The sequence below is a fragment of the Fistularia commersonii genome, chromosome 5 (assembly GCF_037954325.1).
Source record: "Fistularia commersonii isolate RoL2024-O1a breed Wild chromosome 5, RoL_Fcom_v1.0, whole genome shotgun sequence".
NCBI classification, from domain to species: Eukaryota; Metazoa; Chordata; class Actinopteri; order Syngnathiformes; family Fistulariidae; genus Fistularia; species Fistularia commersonii.
This window is the reverse complement of record NC_141288.1, coordinates 3475945-3495000: the sequence shown is the minus strand read 5'-3', so window position 1 is coordinate 3495000 and position 19056 is coordinate 3475945. Positions and strand designations below refer to the sequence as shown.

Sequence of the window (19056 nt, the reverse complement as noted above, 5' to 3'; positions counted from 1 at the left end):
CAGCACGATGACGCGGGTGGCGTTGGCGACCTCCAGCTCGATGCTGACGTCCCCGGCGAAGGTGAAGTTCTCCATGCAGACGGCGAGGCGAAGGTCGTAATGGCGCGGCCGGACGGCTCCCGGCAGCCGTGAGCTCCTCCACGGCTGCGCCTCCTCCTCGCCGCCCCTCTCGCCGCGGCTGCCGTTCGTCCTCGGCGACCCGCCGCCGGCACGGGAACCGGCCTCCCCGCCGTCCGCCTCCCCCCTCCGCCCGCCGCACTCCTCGAATCGCACGCCGAGCACCACGGCCACCGCCGTGACCACGATGAGGGTGAGGATGGAGAGGGCGAAGCCCAACACCAGCCGCTTGTGCACGGTGATGTGGCGCTCGGTGGTGCGCGGCCGGACCACCACCGACTCCGCCCACTGGTCCGAGAGCCCGCGGCCATTGCGCACGGCGCCGGGGCTGCTGTCGTTCAGTCCCATCGCGCTACGACGTCACGAAAAAAAAAGACACGAACATCCGGCGGTAACCCGGGGGGGCCACCTCTGACCTTTGACCTCTGACCTACACGGCCAGTCTCGCGTTTCAGAACCGCGCAAAGCCGGCAGGAAGAGCCGCTCGGGTTCCTTCTGGTTCGGCGGTCCGACGCGGGATGAGGGGGAAGGGGGGACCGGATCGATGCGGCTCGGCTCGGGCTCAGGTGTCGAGGAGGAACGGGGGGGATCGCGAAGGAGGAGCCGCTTGACGGGACTCGATTCGGGGTTCGGCGGTTAATCCCCCGGGCCGCCGAGGAACCGCGGGGATCCCGCAGAGATTTCTAGTTTTCGCACGTCGATTATTAGAAATTGTTTTTCAACCCAGAAAAAGCCAATTAGGAAGTCGCGAAACGATAATAGTGTAATAAGAGTGTAATAACACCATAATAAGAGTGTAATAACTGTAAAAGCCCGCTCTCCTCTTCCAGTGTCCCCGCTGAGGTGACACGGATTACCGGTAATAACTCTCCGCCCGCCGAGTCCCTCCGGTCCTCCGTCTCCTCCGGGGGTTAAGTGGATAATTTACGGCGGACGGTCGGGCGGAGGCGGGAGGGGTGTCCGTCCACCGGGGCTTCGGTATTCCACCGGTTCCGAACGACGTCAACGGGCGGGAACAGCGGCTCAGGAGCGATCGGTAACCCGGGATGAACCGATCGAACGGTCGATCGGCGGCCGGCGTGAACGGAGCCGGCCGGCTCCGGTTCTGAAATCCATCCCGCGTCCGGTTACCGGAGCGATCAAGATCCGGATGAAGTTCCCGGGGTCAAGTAGTCCGTTTCGCCACGATCACGGAAAAGTCCGCTGCAAAACGAAGAATTAAAAAAAAAAAAAAAAAAAAAAATCCTCACGGATTGGTTCCGGTACCGGAAGAGATCTGCATGTGCCGGAGATCAGTTCTGGATCGGTAAAAAAAAAAAAAAAAAAAAAAAAAACACGGTAACCCCCCTCCTCTCCGTCCCCGTTCCCCCTCCAGCCCCCCCCGCGGGGTTTGGACGCGAGCGAGAACCGGTTCCGGTTCCGGTACGTCCGGAGCGCGCGTGCGATCAGCGGGCGGACCGGAACCACCGCAACTTTTCTGTCCGTCGCCGCAGCCGCGTCCCTCGGAAAGGCGGAGGAGGAGGAGGAGGCTCGCATCCCTCCATCCACCGAGGAGGGATGGACGGAGGAGAAGAAGAAGAAGAAGAAGAAGAAGAAGGAGAAGAAGGAGAAGAAGGAGGAGGAGAGGAAGTCCGCTCCGTCGTCCGCTCGCGCGGGTTTGAGCACGAGCTGCTCGGATCGAAAGGCACGCGCTCACGGGAGGGAGGGGGAGCGCGTGAGCGAGGAAGAAGAGGAAGAAGAAGAAGAAGAGGAGGAGGAGGCGCTCTTCCTCACTGGATTCTCTCCAAAGTAGACAAAAGATAATTAATGTTGAAAGGAGGTTCAATCACACGAACTAATTTCCCCCCAAACGACTGGAAGGCGTGCGAATCCCCCCATCCCTCCATCCCTCCATCCCTCTCCCTCCCTCTCTCTCTCCCTCTCTCTCTCTCTCTCTCTCTCTTTTTCCACTTCCTGTCGGCGGCCTTCACAATTACCGAACCAGAAAAGACGGGTATGGCAGAAGTGGGGGTCGCAAAGTTTTAAGATCCAATCGGACGCCGGCGCATCGGGGAAAGGGGCGACCTGGACGATCGGAAAATTTTTCGGAGCGTCGTGATCGGAAATGAGCGATAAAAAAATCGTGCCCGACTGTCGTGAGCCGGAATGATCGTACACGTATCGTGTGTGACTGCGCCAACTGAAATGATCGTACGTGAATCGTACGTGAACATTGTGAACTGAAATGATCGTAGGAAAAAATCGTATCCGACTGTCGTGACCTGAAATAATCGTACATGTATCACATGTGACTGCGGTAACTGAAATGATCGTACATGGATCGTACGTGACCATTGTGAACTGAAATGATCGTAGAAAAATCGTATCCAACTGTCATGAACTGAAATGATCGTACATGAATCGTACATCATCGTGAACTGAAATTATCGTAGAAAAATCGCATCCAACTGTCGTGAACTGAAATAATCGTACATGTATCGCTTGTGACTGTGATAACTGAAATGATCGTACATGAATCGTACTTAACCATCGTGAACTGAAATGATCGTAGAAAAATCGCATCCAACTGTTGTGAACTGAAATAATCGTAGAAAAATCGTATCCAACTGTCGTGAGCCGAAATTATCGTACACATATCACATGTGTCTGCGCGAACTGAAATAATCGTACATGTATCGTACATGACCATTGTGAACTGAATTGATCGTAGAAAAATCGTATCCAACTGTCGTGAACTGAAATGATCGTAGAAAAATCGCATCCAACTGTCGTGAACTGAAATGATCGTAGAAAAATCATATCCAACGGTCGTGAACCAGAATGATCGTACACGTATCGTGTGTGACTGCGCTAACTGAAATGATCGTACATGAATCGTACTTGACCATCGTGAACTGAAATGATCGTAGAAAAATCGTATCCAACTGTCATGAACCGAAATGATCGTACATGTATCGTATGTAACTGTGCGAACTGAAATGATCGTACATGAATCGTACGTGATCATTGTGAACTAATAGGATCGTGGAAAAATTGTATCCAAGGGTCGTGAACTGAAATGATCGTAGAAAAATCGTATCCAACTGTCATGAACCGACATGATCATACACGTATCATATGTGACTGCGCGAACTGAAATGATCGTACATGAATCGTACATCATCGTGAACTGAAATTATCGTAGAAAAATCGCATCCAACTGTCGTGAACTGAAATAATCGTACATGTATCGCTTGTGACTGTGATAACTGAAATGATCGTACATGAATCGTACTTAACCATCGTGAACTGAAATGATCGTAGAAAAATCGCATCCAACTGTTGTGAACTGAAATAATCGTAGAAAAATCGTATCCAACTGTCGTGAGCCGAAATTATCGTACACATATCACATGTGTCTGCGCGAACTGAAATAATCGTACATGTATCGTACATGACCATTGTGAACTGAATTGATCGTAGAAAAATCGTATCCAACTGTCGTGAACTGAAATGATCGTAGAAAAATCGCATCCAACTGTCGTGAACTGAAATGATCGTAGAAAAATCATATCCAACGGTCGTGAACCAGAATGATCGTACACGTATCGTGTGTGACTGCGCTAACTGAAATGATCGTACATGAATCGTACTTGACCATCGTGAACTGAAATGATCGTAGAAAAATCGTATCCAACTGTCATGAACCGAAATGATCGTACATGTATCGTATGTAACTGTGCGAACTGAAATGATCGTACATGAATCGTACGTGATCATTGTGAACTAATAGGATCGTGGAAAAATTGTATCCAAGGGTCGTGAACTGAAATGATCGTAGAAAAATCGTATCCAACTGTCATGAACCGACATGATCATACACGTATCATATGTGACTGCGCGAACTGAAATGATCGTACATGAATCGTACATAGCCATCGTGAAGTGAAATGATCGTAGAAAAATCGCATCCAACTGTAGTGAACTTAAATGATCGTTTCCGAATTGTATGTGACCATCGTGAAGTGATATGATCGTACAAAAATCTTATCCAAATGCTGTGAACCTAAGTGACCGTACAAAAATCGTATCCAACTGTGGTGAACCGAAATGATTGTAGAAAAAACGTATCCAACTGTTGTGAACCGAAATGATCGTACATAAATCGTAAATGACCATCGTAACTTGAAACGATCGTACGATGAACCGAATTGAGCGTACACGAATCGTATGTGACTGCACTAACTCAAGAGATCGTACAAATATCGCATCCAACTGTCATGAACTGAAACGATCGTACACGAATTGTACGTGACTGCGCAAATTGAAACGAACGTACACGAATTGTACGTGACCGTAGTGATCTCAAATGTTCGTACAAGCATCGTACCCGACTGTCATGAACTGAAATGTTCGTACAAAAATTTTATCTGGCTGTCGTGAAATAAAATTTTTGTACAAAAATCGTATCCGACTGTCTTGAACCGAAATGATCGTACAGGAATCGTACGAGAGGATCGTGAACCGAAATGATTGTTCCTGCACGAATCGTACCAAACTGTCGTGAACTGAAATGTTTGTTCACAAATTGAATCGTTCCCAACTCTCATATGCTGAATTGTTTGTCCATTACTCAAATCAACCCGTCAAAGAATCAAATGTTTGTTCATGAATCATTGCCAACTGTAAGTGTTGTACACACTTTATTCCCAACTGTGGTTTACCGAAATGTTTGTACGCAAACCCAAGCCATTTGTCGTGAATTGAAATGTCCAAACGCAAATTAGTCCCAACTGTCACCAATCCAAATCGTCGTACATTAGCTGAACAAAAAAGCTACAATTTGAAAAAAAAAACAAATGCATTTTGTCGTAAACTAAAATGTTCGTACTCTAGTTCCCAAACCGTCGTCGGTCCGAATCATCGTACACGAGCTGAACCCAAAAGCGGGAAAATTAATAGATCGTGTTTTGAGGGAAACTTTTCATACATGAGTCGGATCGTACATTTTTAAGAAACTGTCGGAAATGGAAACGTCGGGACAAGAATCACCCAAAAGTCGCAAATTTAAATGAATGTGTTTCCACGAATTTTGTCTGGGAACCTCGTCACCGGCTTTCGTTAACTGAAATAACCGTCCGAAAGTGGCTGGTTGAAAAGATCGTGATTTGGACGAAATGAGTTCTTTGTGTTCCGACATGCATTCACACTTTGGAACACAAATCGAACAGAAATGTTGTGGATTGAAACTGTTCGGAAAAAAAAAAATTGTAACCAAAATGATCACGGCTCCCCGTCCGAAATCGGAACGATCGTATCGCAGGGAGAATGATCGGAACATTCCCGATAGGACCCAAACTAAAATCGGATTATTGTTTGCTCGCTTAGCCTAAGTGTCGGAAAAGATCGCCGTTCAAAGAAGCCGTGACAAATAATTGGAAAATACGATAAAACCAAAACAAAACTTTCCTCGGGAGTCTTCTTACGAACTTCCGATCAGCTGACTGAAGCGGCGGCCATGTTGGCCTCAAACAGGAAGCAGAGGAAGTTTATTCCTTTCACATTAACAGTTTGGAATTGATGAAGATCGGATCACGGGGAGAACGATCGGAACATTCCCGGTACGAGAATGAGCCGAAAAATCAAAAATGATCGGGATTCAAAGACGGCGGGACTAATTGTCGGAAAATACAAGGATGTAAAAAAAAACAAAAAAAACATCGCTCTTCTTTTACGAACTTCCGATCAGATGACTGAACCGACGGCCATGTTTGCGTCAAGAGAAAGTTCGTTCCTTTGAGATCCGATGATGTCAGGGGTCGTGTCACATGACCGCCAAGTCGTGTCACATGACCTCCGGTCGCGTCATGTGACCAGAAGTAAACAATACATGAGGATTATTTCCTGTTTTCAAGAAGAAACTTCTGAACCTCACTCCCTTTTAAGGCATCTGTGAGTGCGTGTGTGTGTGTGTGTGTGTGTGTGTGTGTGTGTGTGTGTGTGTGTGTGTGTGTGTCAGTCTGACGAACCACTCGAAGTTCGCGGAAAGTCAGCTTGGTTCCATGTGACGCCGACTGCGAATCCCGCGAAGGGAAATATTGACAGTCTCCACCTCGCACTCAAACAAACAGCGAACGTCTCCCACTGCAGATTAGAGTGTGTATCATCTAAAGAAACACGCCGTCTTCACACACACACGCACACGCACGTGCACGTGAACGCGCCTCGTATTTGTGTCGGCGCTCGGATCCGACATCCTCCGCGTCACGCCGGAGAACAGACAGCCGGGAAAACTGGAGAACAAAGAACGCCACTTCTTCTTGGAGACGTCGGCGCCATTTGATCCGGTCCTGCTTAAAGAGGGCGCAGTTCTTTGTTTCACCACCGGGGGGACGAGTGGGGGCTGGGGGGTCACTACGACATCTGGATTTATTTTGGGGCGAGTGCGGGCTGTGCACGGGATCATGGGGGTTCACAAACCGGCGATTCGTCAGTTCGCATTCTGAAATTACGACTTCGCTTGACGCAGATAACAGTTAGCATTAGCTTTGGCTACATGCTAGCTGAGATGATCCACCTTGTTTATCCGCCATCTACAGCCTCAACCTGATCCCACTTCTTGGGCAGAGCCAATCACAGCCCAAGCTGAAGTTAGAGGCGGGGTTTGACCGGGAATAGGCCGCACCTGTCAATCATTGGGACACCTGTCAATCACACAGTCACCTGTCAATCACACGGTCACCTGTCAATCACAGGGTCACCTGTCAATCATTGGGTCATCTGTCAATCATGGGGTCACCTGTCAGTCACAGGGTCACCTATCAACCATAGATCCAGCTGTCAGTCACAGAAACACCTGTCAATCGCAGTCACCTGTCAATCATTGGGTCACCTGTCAATCACAAGGCCATGTGTCAATCACTGGAGAAGTTCTCCAGGAGACCCTGGACGTTCCTCAGAGGAGAACTTTAGGAAGGTCCGGGCTCCATATGTGGGTCAGATCTCAGGATTATCGTGAGCGGTGGAAAACAATCGCCGGCGGCGCCGGGGCGGACAAAACACCACATCAAAGCGTCCCGTCGCCCTGGCAACAGGATTCCCATGACGACCACAACAACAACAACAGCAACAGCAGCAACAAGAGGAATCTCGCCTTATCTCTGCACTCACCCTGAAGAGCGGCTTCTCCGGCCCACACACACACACACACACACACCCACACACACACACACACACACACACACACACCCACACACACACACACACACACACACACACTCTGTGCAGCCAATTAAGAACCCTATTTCAGCCACAGGATCACGGTGGAAGATGGTGTGGAGAGAGAGAATGAGAGGCTGAAAAAGAGGGAGAGGCAGAGGGTCCAGATCCTCCTATCTCGGGGTAGATTGGTGTCAAGTGCACTGAACACTCACAGTCTGCAGAAAATCTAATGAGTGTGTACCACTTGTTAGGGAGAAAGTCTGTGGGCACGTGTGTGTGTGTGTGTGTGTGTGTGTGTGTGTGTGTGTGGTCTCTGCACTTGACACCAATCTCACAGCAGCAGCAGCAGCTGAGGAGGAGGTATAAGAAAAAAAAAAAAAGAATGGTGAGAGAAGACGCGGGAGCGTGGAGGAGGTCACACACACACACACACACACACACACACACACACACACACACACTCTTAGAGCCAAACATCAATATTTCAAATTCCTCGAAAGGAGAGGAGCGGCGATGCAGATCAGGAGGGTTTCGATGAGTTGGGGGGGGTTCCATCGCTCTGAACTCAACCCACACACACACACACACACACACACACACACACACACACACACACACACACACACACACACACACACACACACACACACACACACACACACCCTGTTCTGTCTGAATCTTTGATGGCCAGTTGGAGGCAAAGAACTAGGAGAACCGTGCGATTGATGTTCTTCTGTTTTATTCAATTAGCATCCAAGGAGGGGGGCTGTCGCCACGGCGACGTGCTCTGTTCCCCCTCAGAAGGTCCCTAGAGAAAACTGGTGGAACAAACGGCGCCCAGGGAGGGCCGGCCAATCAGAGCCCGGGGAACCCGCGGAGAACACAAAGACCATCGACGGATCGACCAGAGAGCAGGGAACCAATCAGGAGCTCCGGAGCGGTGCAGCAACCAATCAGAGTGAGAGGAAAACTGATCGGGGTTCCCGGAAGGAAACGATCAGGGCGGAGGAACGACCAATCGAAGGGAACTTTCACGACCGTGACGACAGGACGCCGATCGGATCAAAGAGCCGCGGCGCTGAAGGACCGATCGGATCGACGGAATGGGATCTGTCACGCCATTGGGCGCCTGAGCGATTAAGCCCCGCCCCCTCGGACCTGAATAAAAGGCACACAGGAAGACAGCCTGAAGTGCAGAACCCTCCGATGATTCTGATTGGTTGTTTCCCTCATCTTGCACCGATTGGCTCCGCGGACGAAACCGAGGCAGGACAGGAAGGAAGTAGGAAACAGGAAGTAGAAATCAATAAATATGATTTAATGCAAGACAGAAAAAAAATAATTACAAGCGCAAATTAAAGTGAGACCAGCGTCGCTGGAAAACCCCCAACTCCTCGTGTGTGTGAGATGTTTCATCTTGGTGGGAATTTAAATAACCCCGGGTTATCTGTGGCTATCTGCTGTCGCCGTGGCGACCACGACCCTTCGTTCTGCGGGACGATTCACGTCACCGGTTCCGATCACTCATCTCATCTTCCAATCTGTCGGGTTTTCCGAACATCTTTTTATTTTCTACCCCTCTATTCTCAACGTGTGTGTGTGTGTGTGTGTGTGTCGTACACGCGCTTGTGCAAGAGAGACTGACCCCCCCCACACACACACGCACACACACACACATACACACACCTATCAAAGACTGGAGAGAAGCAATCTGTTCTACATCTGTACGGCGAGCTGTCGGCCCTGTCATTTACTTTCCCATTTATCCAACCGCACTGCAGCGCAGCAGTGTGTGTGTGTGTGTGTGTGTGTGTGTGTGTGTGTGTGTGTGTGTGTGTGTGTGTGTGTGCTTGGGCACGTACACACACCAGGTTTATTAACATGCCTCGCTCTGCATCCATTCATCTGTCTAATTTGTCAAATGTTTGTGTTTTGTTCTCACGCCATGCTGGGGTTGCAGTCCAGGATTACAACTGTGTGTGTGCACGCGCGCTTGTGTGTGTACGCGCTTGTGTGTGCACGCGTGTGTGTGTGTGTGTGTGTGGGCGCACAGTCACGCACGTCGCTCAGTGTCACGCTGATTAAAAGTGAGAGGTTTCTGATTGCATCGACCCTCCATGGAATTATTAGCATAGCTCGGACACACACACACACACACACACACACACACACACACACACACACGGGTTGGTTGTAATTGAGCCTTTCTGTTCAACCCGTCACATGTAATGGGATCCAATCTCGGTGCGTTGCAGTCAAACTCGGACTCTGGTGTTTATTTAAATGTATGCAGACGATGCCGTAAACGGCGAAGGAGCCCGATTGGCCGATCGGACATTCACTTAAAAAAAAAACAAAACAATTTGTTCGTTTGTTTTACCGCCGCTCTCGACAAAAAGTCAAACGGACGACGTTGCGTCTTTTTAGAACCAACAGTGGCGACATTCCGCTTTTTACGGCACCATTTATTTTTGGCTCCATCGGATAAATCAGATTTTATCGCCTTCGCTTCGCATCGGACGCGGATACGATTTACCGCCGAGGGGGAGACGGTCGGAGCTTCAGGTTCACCGCCGAATGTCTGCCACCGCCGGCAACGGTCCGACACTCTGGAAGGACGTAGACTCGTGAACGCCAACAAAATCGGTCTGTGAGTTTAAAATCAAATTTCGAATCGAGCCTCGGCGCACGAACACACAAACATACAAACTCACAGGCTTTCTGCATTGTGTTGTTGTAGCGTAACAGCCATGTTTGCTAATCCTCGTTGTTTCCATCGTTCATTGTTGTGTTCCAACGCTATTTCCAGTAAGCTAGCATCATAAAGGCTACCAAAAAGGTTAAAAATGCTCATGCAAGTGGTGTTCAGAAGAATTGAAACATCACCCAAAAAACATCACCAAAATTTGGAAAAGCATTTTTTAGAAATCAGACAATGTGATTTTCTTTCACATTCTGTCTCTCCTAGTTGAAGTGTACCTATGATTAAAAATATAGGCCTTTTAAAGTGGGAGAACTTGCACAATTGATGGCTGACTTTTTTGCCCCACTGTGTATATATACACTGCTCAAAAAAATAAAGGGAACACTTAAAAAACACATCCTAGATCTAAATGAATGAAATATTCTTATGAAATACTTTGCTCTTTACACAGGTGAATGTGCTGACAACAAAATCACACAAAAATGATCAATGGAAATCAAATGTATCAACCCATGGAGGTCTGGATTAGGAATCACACTCAAAATTAAAGTGTAAAAACAAACTCCAGGCTGATCCAACTTTGATGTAATGTCCTTAAAACAAGTCAAAATGAATCTGTGTTGCTTCCTGAGTGGACACTATGATTTCACACAAGTGTGATTGACTTGGAGTTACATTGTGTTGTTCAAGTGTCCCCTTTATTTTTTTGAGCAGTGTATATATATCTGTATCCGATGTCAGATCGGCGCGTCGATTAAAAGTCAGACTTTTTGATTCAACGTCAAATTCTCAAAACTCGGGTTTCAGGGGGCGACGACGGCTTTCATTGGCTCCTCGCTTTTCGACCCCACGAGGCTCCGCCCACCCTCGCTCTGCCCGCAACGATCTAAATCAGCGCAGTAAACCAGTCCGGGGGGAGATAATTGGCTCCCCGTCACCTTGGAAACCGCTCAAGTGTCCATCCTGATAAGCGGGGTTCACGCGGCGGCGGCGGCGGGGGTCCCGGAGGTTGATGTGGACGGGGGTTGCCAGAGAGTAAATCAGGGGGCCGGCGGGTTGCCAGGTCATCAGCGCCGCTCCTGCGCCGCAAATTGGGTCGTAAGTCAGCGGCGTGAGTTACGAGCGGCGGGCCGGGATGCCGCCACTCCGGCTAAACGGGCCCCCGGGTGCCCACAATGTATCTGGAGCTGGCAGGAGAAGGAGCCCCCGCCAGACCTGGAGCCGCGGCTGTTTCCATGATAACGGGAACGAGGGTGTTACGGTTTTGCCGTCAGTTGCCACGACGACGGTGACCGCACCCTCTCCGAAAGCGCCCCGGAAGACGAGGGAAGTTCTGGTGCGAAGGAGTGTCGCGTTCACTGGTCTGTCGCCGAAATGGGGGGGAAAAAAAAAGTGTCCGAAGGATGTTTTTGTTGAAAATGAAAGTTTCGTGTGTTCATTGGGAACATTTGCAGGTGTTTTTTTTTTTTTTTTTTTTTTCTAGAAAATGGATAAAAAATGTCTTGGGACTTTTTTGGGGGAGTTCTTGGAATTTATCCGTCAATTCATCCCTTCATCCCGCAATCTTCGATCCATTCATCAATAATCCGCTGATCCATGCATTCATCCATTTAATATCAATAATCCACTCATTCATAATCCATACATCAATAATCTGCTAATCCATCATCCATCAATAATCCACTCATTCATCATTCATACATCCATCCTTTCATCAATAATCTGCTAATCCATCATCAATCCGTCCATTAATAATCTCCTCATTCATCATCCGCCCATCCATCCATCCATCCATCCATCCATCCATCCATCAATCATCTTTCAATCCATCTATTGATGATTCATTCATCCATTCATCATCCATCCATAGTCTACTAATACATCATTCTTAAATCCATCCATCAATAGTCCATTCATCCATCCACCCATAATCTACTAATCAATCCATCCATCAATAGTCCATTCATCCATTTATCCATCCATCCATAATCTACTAATCCATCATCAATCCATCCATCAATAGTCAATTCATACATACATACATCCATGATTTAATAATCCATCATCCTTCAAGCCATCCATCAATAGTCCATTCATCAATCCATCCATCCATCCATCCTTCCATAATCTGCTAATCAATCCATCCATCAATAGTCTATTCGTCCATCCATCCATCCATCCATCCATCCTTTCATTCATCCATTAATAATCCATCATCATCTTTCAATCCATCCATCAATAATCCATTCATCCATCCATCCATGAGTAATCCACCATCTATCCATGCGTCCATTGATTACTCCATCCATCAAACCATCCCTCTTTTGTCCCTCCATCCATCGTTCATCCATCTCTCCATCCACTCTTTCATCCCTCCGTCTGTGTTCGTCCATCCTGTCCTGCAGCTGTGGATTTTATATCCTCCATCCATCATCTTTTCACAGAGACGTAACCTGAAGAAGGAGCCCACGCTTTCGGCGGTGAGAGCACATACTCACACACACTCACACACACACGCGTGCACACACACAGGCGCACACACACACACACACATGCACACACACTCGTCTTTCCTTCAGGCAGCCAAAGTCACGTTGCCTTTTTGCTTAACCTCCATTATACGCCTGAGTGTGTGGGTAAGTAAGAGTGTGTGCGTGTGTGTGTGTGTGTGTGTGTGTGTGTGTCATCGAGTGATAGTCGAGCAATGTTGGCAGTGTGAGGATAAATAAAAGGAATGGGAGAGGAATATATTCATGTTCAGGGGCGTTTTTAACACAGAGGTGACTGTTCAGATCTCACACACACACACACACACACACACACACACACACACACACACACACACACACGGTCCTCTGTGCGCCGACGACAGTGGCGCGGTTGTTGTCGACATGGACTTTTGCACGTCGAGGGAATAAAAATACGGAAAAGTCTCTCCAGAGGAGATGGTTGTTCCTCCCGAGATCCAGAAGAACGCGTGGGCGGAGCCGCCAGACGGCGAACGCCTCGGACCAATCAGAGCCCTCGCTCACAATCAAGCCAGCTAGCTTGTTAGCTTGCAGGAATAGCAGTGGGGTTTAGCTGAAGGGTAAATGTAAGGAACCAGTGACAACAAACAACAGATCGGGAGCTCCGGATCTCCACTGATTTGCTCCACCATTCCTCATCCTCGCCATTTTCATGCCATTATTAAATCCGCGTAGAAAGGTTGCGCGTCACCACCTGCGCTAGCATACTACGAGTATTAGCATTCAAACTCTAATGTCCTCATATGAGGACTGTAGATGTTTCCATCTGGTAATTAGCTTCTATAGTGTCAGCGGAAACTCTTCCATCCTCAATAAAACCTTCGATCTTCTCACTTCCGCACCAAACAGTTAAAACCCTGACATCCCGTAACAAGAACATCCCACTTAGCAATTAGCACTTCGCTATTAGCGGCACCGCGGTTCGTCTGAGTCAAATTCGAGAAAAGTGCCGTGAATGAAAAGTCCAAACACAAAAACAAATGTAAACACTAACAATTAGCTTGGACAGGCCTACACTAGCATGCTACAAGTATTAGCTTTCAAAACCTAATGCCCTCATATGAGGAAAATATATGTTTTCAGTCAGTAATTAGCTTCTTGAGTGTCAGCAGAGCCTCGGGAAGCACTTCAATCCTCAATAAAACCTCTAACCTTTTCACATGTGAAAAGAACACTTAAAAATCTCAACGGCCTCATACAAGTTTACCGCACGTAGCAAGTAGCAATTACCACTTATTAGTTAGCGGCACCACAGTTGGTTTGAGTGAAACTCAAGTGCGAGGAACTCAAAAGTTCAGCCACAAAAACAAAATACAAACACTTACCACTGACTTGGACCAGCCTGCGCTAGCATGCTACTAGCATTAGCATTCAAAACATAACACACTTGTATGAGGTCATTATATATTTCCAGTCATTAATTAGCTTCTGGACTGTTAGCAGAACCTCTGGAAGCACTTCAGTCCTCAATTAAACCTCCACCCTTTTCACATGTGAATAACACTTAAAAATCTTAACGTCCTCATACGAGTTCATCGCACGTAGCAATTAGTACTTATTAATGAGCGGCACCTCGGTTCGTATGGGTGAAACTCAAGTGCGGGGAATGCAAAGTTGAACCGCAAAAACAAAATTTAAACGCCTACCCCTGGCATGGACCAGCCTGCACAACCATGCTACTAGCATTAGCATTCCCAACGTAACGTCCTCGTATGAGGACGGTATTAATTAGCTTCTTGAGTGTTACCAGAGCCCTCGGAAGCACTTCCGTCCTCAGTAAAATCTCCGACGTTCTCAAGTGCGCGAAGAAAAGTTCCCGACGTCGTCGAACAAGTGCAGCGGCGCCGCGATTCGTCAAAACCACGTTCGAAGTTCGGGGGTTGATATTGAGTAGAACCTGAACCAAATTTCGGCGGTGGAGTAAAGCCGTCGTAGTTTAATGGTGATGAGATATAGGCGGGTGGGGTTAAGGTGACGGGGAGCGCTTGATATAAACATCGGCGCAGCTGACCCGTTGGAGACGTTCCGGGGGTTAATGCAGTGACGGAGCGTTCTCAGAGAAGGGCTGCAGAGGGAGACGGATCAGTATTGGATTCGCAGTCGTTTATATTCAGCAAGGGTTTGCACTTACTCACTGCTACAGTACAACACACACACACATACACACACACACACACGCACACACACACCTCCCGCATATAAATCCATTAGAAGTTATTGTTTTGTCGCCGCGTCCCTGCAGCCGCTGCCGCCAAATAAAACCCCCCGATTCAATTGGAAACTTTATTGTCCCGTGAGAAAGATTTGGTTTGCAGAAACGCTTTATGATGAAAACCCAATAAAAAAAAAAAAAACATGTAATAGAAGATAAAAAAAAAGGGAGATGGGTAGATGCAGTGCAGTGGTGATGGCGGAGGTGGAAGGTGAGTGTGTAGGCGGAGGAGTGATGGAGAAAAAAAGAATAAAAATGAAAGACGGTGGTGGCTGGGTTTGCTCACGCCGGAGTGTCTGTTCGTCCTGAACTTGACAGAAAGGGATGGGAGCAGAGATGGGAGAACTTCTGGAAGAAGAAGAGGAGAAGGAGTAGCAGATCTTTGGCAAGGAGGTTCCAGTTTTCACCGGGTTCTCGCCATCTTCGCTTCATGGAAGACTAGATTGTCCATAAGTGTGAATGAGAGGGTGATTGACGGCCCACCCTGTGATTGACAGCTGACCCGGCCGGGTAAAACCCCGCCTCTCACCTTGCTGTGAGCCGTGATTGGCTCCGGGACCCGACCATGTAAGGGTTCTAGCCAATGAGTGTTTTGATGCGGTTGTCATTGAAACACAGCGATTTGCGCTTGTATTCTTTTCGGACTCGGATACAAAACCTTCGTCAAACTCGATAAAACTTTCGGCCAAAACGCTCGTCTTCATCCGTTCATCAATAATCCACTCATCCATCGTCATTTTATTCGTCAATCAATAATCTACTCATCAATCATCTGCTCATCTACCCATTCTATCCCCCAATCAATAATCATCGGATCCATCATATGAGCATCCGTCCATTATTTCGTCAATAATCCACTCACCTATCATCATTCTATCATCCATCAATAATCAACTCGTCCATCATCTGTCCATCCATCCATTCTACCGATCAATAATCATCTCATCCATCCACCAAGAATCCACTGACCAATCATTTTCTCTAATAATAAATAAGCCAGTCACCCATCATCCGTCAATACATCAATTTATCCATCAATAATCCGCTCACCTTTCATCATTCTGTCCATCCACTCCATCCATCAATCAATAATCATCTGATCCACCACATGTGCATCCATCCATCCATCAATAATCCGCTCATCCATCATCTGTCCATCTATCCACTAATAATCCACTGACCTATCATTTCATCCACCCGTGAATAATCCACTCATCCATCCATCAATAATCCACTCACGTCTCATCATTCCATCCATCCACGAATAATCCACCATCCATCCATGTCTGTATAACCCACTCATGTCTCATCATTCTATTCATTCATCAATAATCCACTCATCCATCAATCCATGACGAATCCACTCATCCTTCCATCCGCGAATAATCCACGCACGCAACACAGCCTTCGTGGACAGGAAGCGGGGAAAAGCGTCCGTTAAAGGACTCACCGTTAAAGGACTCGCCGGTGTTTCCCGGAGCTTTTCACTTCCCACGCAGGGGCGCCGTCCCGCCACGCGTCCGAAGATTAAACGTCCATTCGCCTCCGTCCGCGAGGCGCGAACAGGTGAGACGCGCGTGTCCTCACACAGGTGGACTTCCGTTTCTGCTTCCGCTCCTTCCTCTTCCTCCCACGTGACTCTCAGCACCATGGGAGGTCGTCCATTCCCGTTGAACCCACGCGCTCGACGCTGTCACGTGAAGTCAGTCATAGCTGCCACGTGCCTCTACCTGGCACAGGTGATCTGCGCCACTCTGTATTCTCGCGAGAACCGGAAGCTCTCGCGAAAGGGAGATGAAAGCAAAAGACAGTCAAGCTACACTGAGGTAACAGCACATGTATGCTCGTCTTGCAACCTTGATAAATGTTGTGGTGTGTTGTGGGAGTACATTGCTAGCTTCCTAGCCTGTTAGCTTAGATGGCAATCTAAGGTGTTTTCAGAGGTGTGCAGTACTTGTACACTCATGACACTCCAACCCATGCAGTACCATTACATGATTGGGTGTTGTTTACAAACCATTGGGTACCTGCACGGTATCAACCCTTCACAGCTGAATGACAATCATATGCCCTTCAGCCACCAGGCAGCAGCAGAGGGTCTGTTGCTTCCTGAAGGCACAAGAAGGTCTATTAATCGTTATTGACGGAGGGAGAAGTGAAGGTAAAGGTCAGACAGTAGGGGAAGAGGAACAGGAGGAATCGCTACTTCCTCTTCCTGTTCCTCGGCAGTGGAACCCTCTTGTCGGCTGGTCCCCCTGCTAACAGGCCTTTTACAGAAACACTCACTAATCTTTTTGTTTTCCCCTCATGCCTGGCGGAGGCCGAAGGGTCGGAGGTTGGAGGGACGGGAGAAACTTGCCGGCGAAGTGAAGGGGCAGCGAAAGAGACAGAAGTAAGTCCGCCAAAGAGTCGGGATCTTGAACTTCTGCGGAATCCGAATGGCTCGATCTGCGCCGTCTACTCCTATCGCTCTTCTCATCGGCTGCTTAAGAATCAGAATCCCCTCCTCCTGCCAGAATTTTCATTTTCGTCGTCGGACAAATATAAAAAAGATGAAACCCTTGAGTATTTTTCTGGAAAATATTCAAGGGGGGGGGCGGTCCCACAGTGCAGAACTCCATTCAGAAAACAATTGTTTTTAAGCCTGCTGCTGACCCCCCCCCCCACACTTTAGAGTGACATCACCTGATGACATCACCTGATGACATCATCGTGTCATCACACCCTGCCATGTGATCAGAAGAGCAGTGAACCTGCTCCGGACGCATCAGGTGATCTCACAATATGTCACGAAAGTGTCCCAGAAATCGTCGGCGTGAGCGAGGCAGGCTAACACTTACCATAGAGCGCCATTCATTCTGCTAAGCTAGCAGGCGTGAAGCCGCTCTTAGGCTCAGTGGGGAAGATGTCGGGTGTTCTCGCCGAGTTTTAGCGCCATGTCTTGATGCGTGGTCGTCGATATGGAAACTAAAATGTTCGGTCCACGTCATTAGCATTGTCAAATTAGCATTCTGAGGCGCTGCTAAATGGGATGAACCTGTGTGAGGATGCGATGCGGCCGGAGCTCCCGAGAGGCTAATTTCTCTTTGCATCTCCCGTCGTTTCGCTTCCCATCCATCGCGTATCCTCTCTCGCCGCCCGTCCTCAGAAGGCACGGATCGATTCCGTCTCTAATTGCGCCGAAACAAACACAAGTTGATTAATTTCGTGTTTGCGTCCCGATAAATGAGCCTGCAAGCGCGGGGGGGGGCGAACAAACAAAGTTGTTAACACATGCCAGGGGGGGCAAAAAGAAAGTGAGTGAGAGAGTGTGTCGTTGTCCTGGTAGCCCCGAATGGATCACTGCCTCATTTAGCATTAGCATTCAGCCCATGTGTCCATTTGTTGGTATTTACTGTGTATTTAATCTGTGTTTATTTTCTGAGAGTGTGTGTGAGTGTGTGTGCACGCGCGGTGGCATTGATCAGCTTAGACTTATTATCATGTCACTTTTGTGACCCCTCTTGACCCCCCCCGCCGGTAAAACTGGACACGTGTAGAACCTGTGTGTGTTTGTGTGTGTTTTTGCCCTACTAATGACTTGTCAGCTTCCACTACAAGCGCTAAAGGTGACGTTTCCTCCCTGGAGACTCATACACACACACACACACGCGCATGAATACACACCGGGGTTATTTGTCCTGGCGCGATTCCCCACACAATGCAAACACAAACATCGACGTGTTGCTGTAGCGGCGAGAGGAACCTCATGTTTACAGAGCGGGTTCCCGCGGTTCCCGACAGGAAGCGGGATCTCGGGTTGGCCGGCTACGCACCTGTAGCCTCCACACGATGGACGTTTCAGTCATCCGACTACACACACGAGGATCTTTCCATGCTTTTTCATAATCCACCCACACACACACACCCGGGATGTTCTGCAGCTTCTCACCAAGCGTCCGCCATTTTTATTTCTTTTGTGAATATCAAAGCTATTATTGTATCCTTTCAGCTGTTAGCTTGTAGCTGTTAGCGCTGCTGGTATTAATCGTAATGGCTCCCGCACATACAGGACTGTCTCAGAAAATTAGAATATTGTGATAAAGTTCTTTATCTTCTGTAATGCAATTACAAAAACAAAAATGTCATACATTCTGGATTCATTACAAATCAACTGAAATATTGCAAGCCTTTTATTATTTTAATATTGCTGATTATGGCTTACATCTTAAGAAAACTCAAAAATCCTATCTCAAAATATTAGAATATCATGAAAAAGTAATATTCGTTTTTTTCAATTGCATCACAGAGGATAA

The 19056-nt window shown here is 47.9% G+C and overlaps 2 protein-coding genes across 2 annotated transcripts in view; both read right to left on the bottom strand.

Moving 5' to 3' along the window:
• The window catches only part of LOC147233874 (thyrotropin-releasing hormone-degrading ectoenzyme-like), a 76568-nt gene extending 75112 nt beyond the window's left edge, over nt 1-1456 (bottom strand). The window contains exon 1 of the mRNA XM_086146492.1: nt 1-1456. This exon is cut by the window's left edge and continues 18 nt beyond it. Within this exon, the coding sequence (XP_086002618.1) occupies nt 1-465 (465 nt within the window). The 5' untranslated portion in view covers nt 466-1456.
• The window catches only part of lsm8 (LSM8 homolog, U6 small nuclear RNA associated), a 216426-nt gene that overhangs the window by 27644 nt on the left and 169726 nt on the right, over nt 1-19056 (bottom strand). The gene's annotated exons all lie outside the window — the stretch shown is intronic.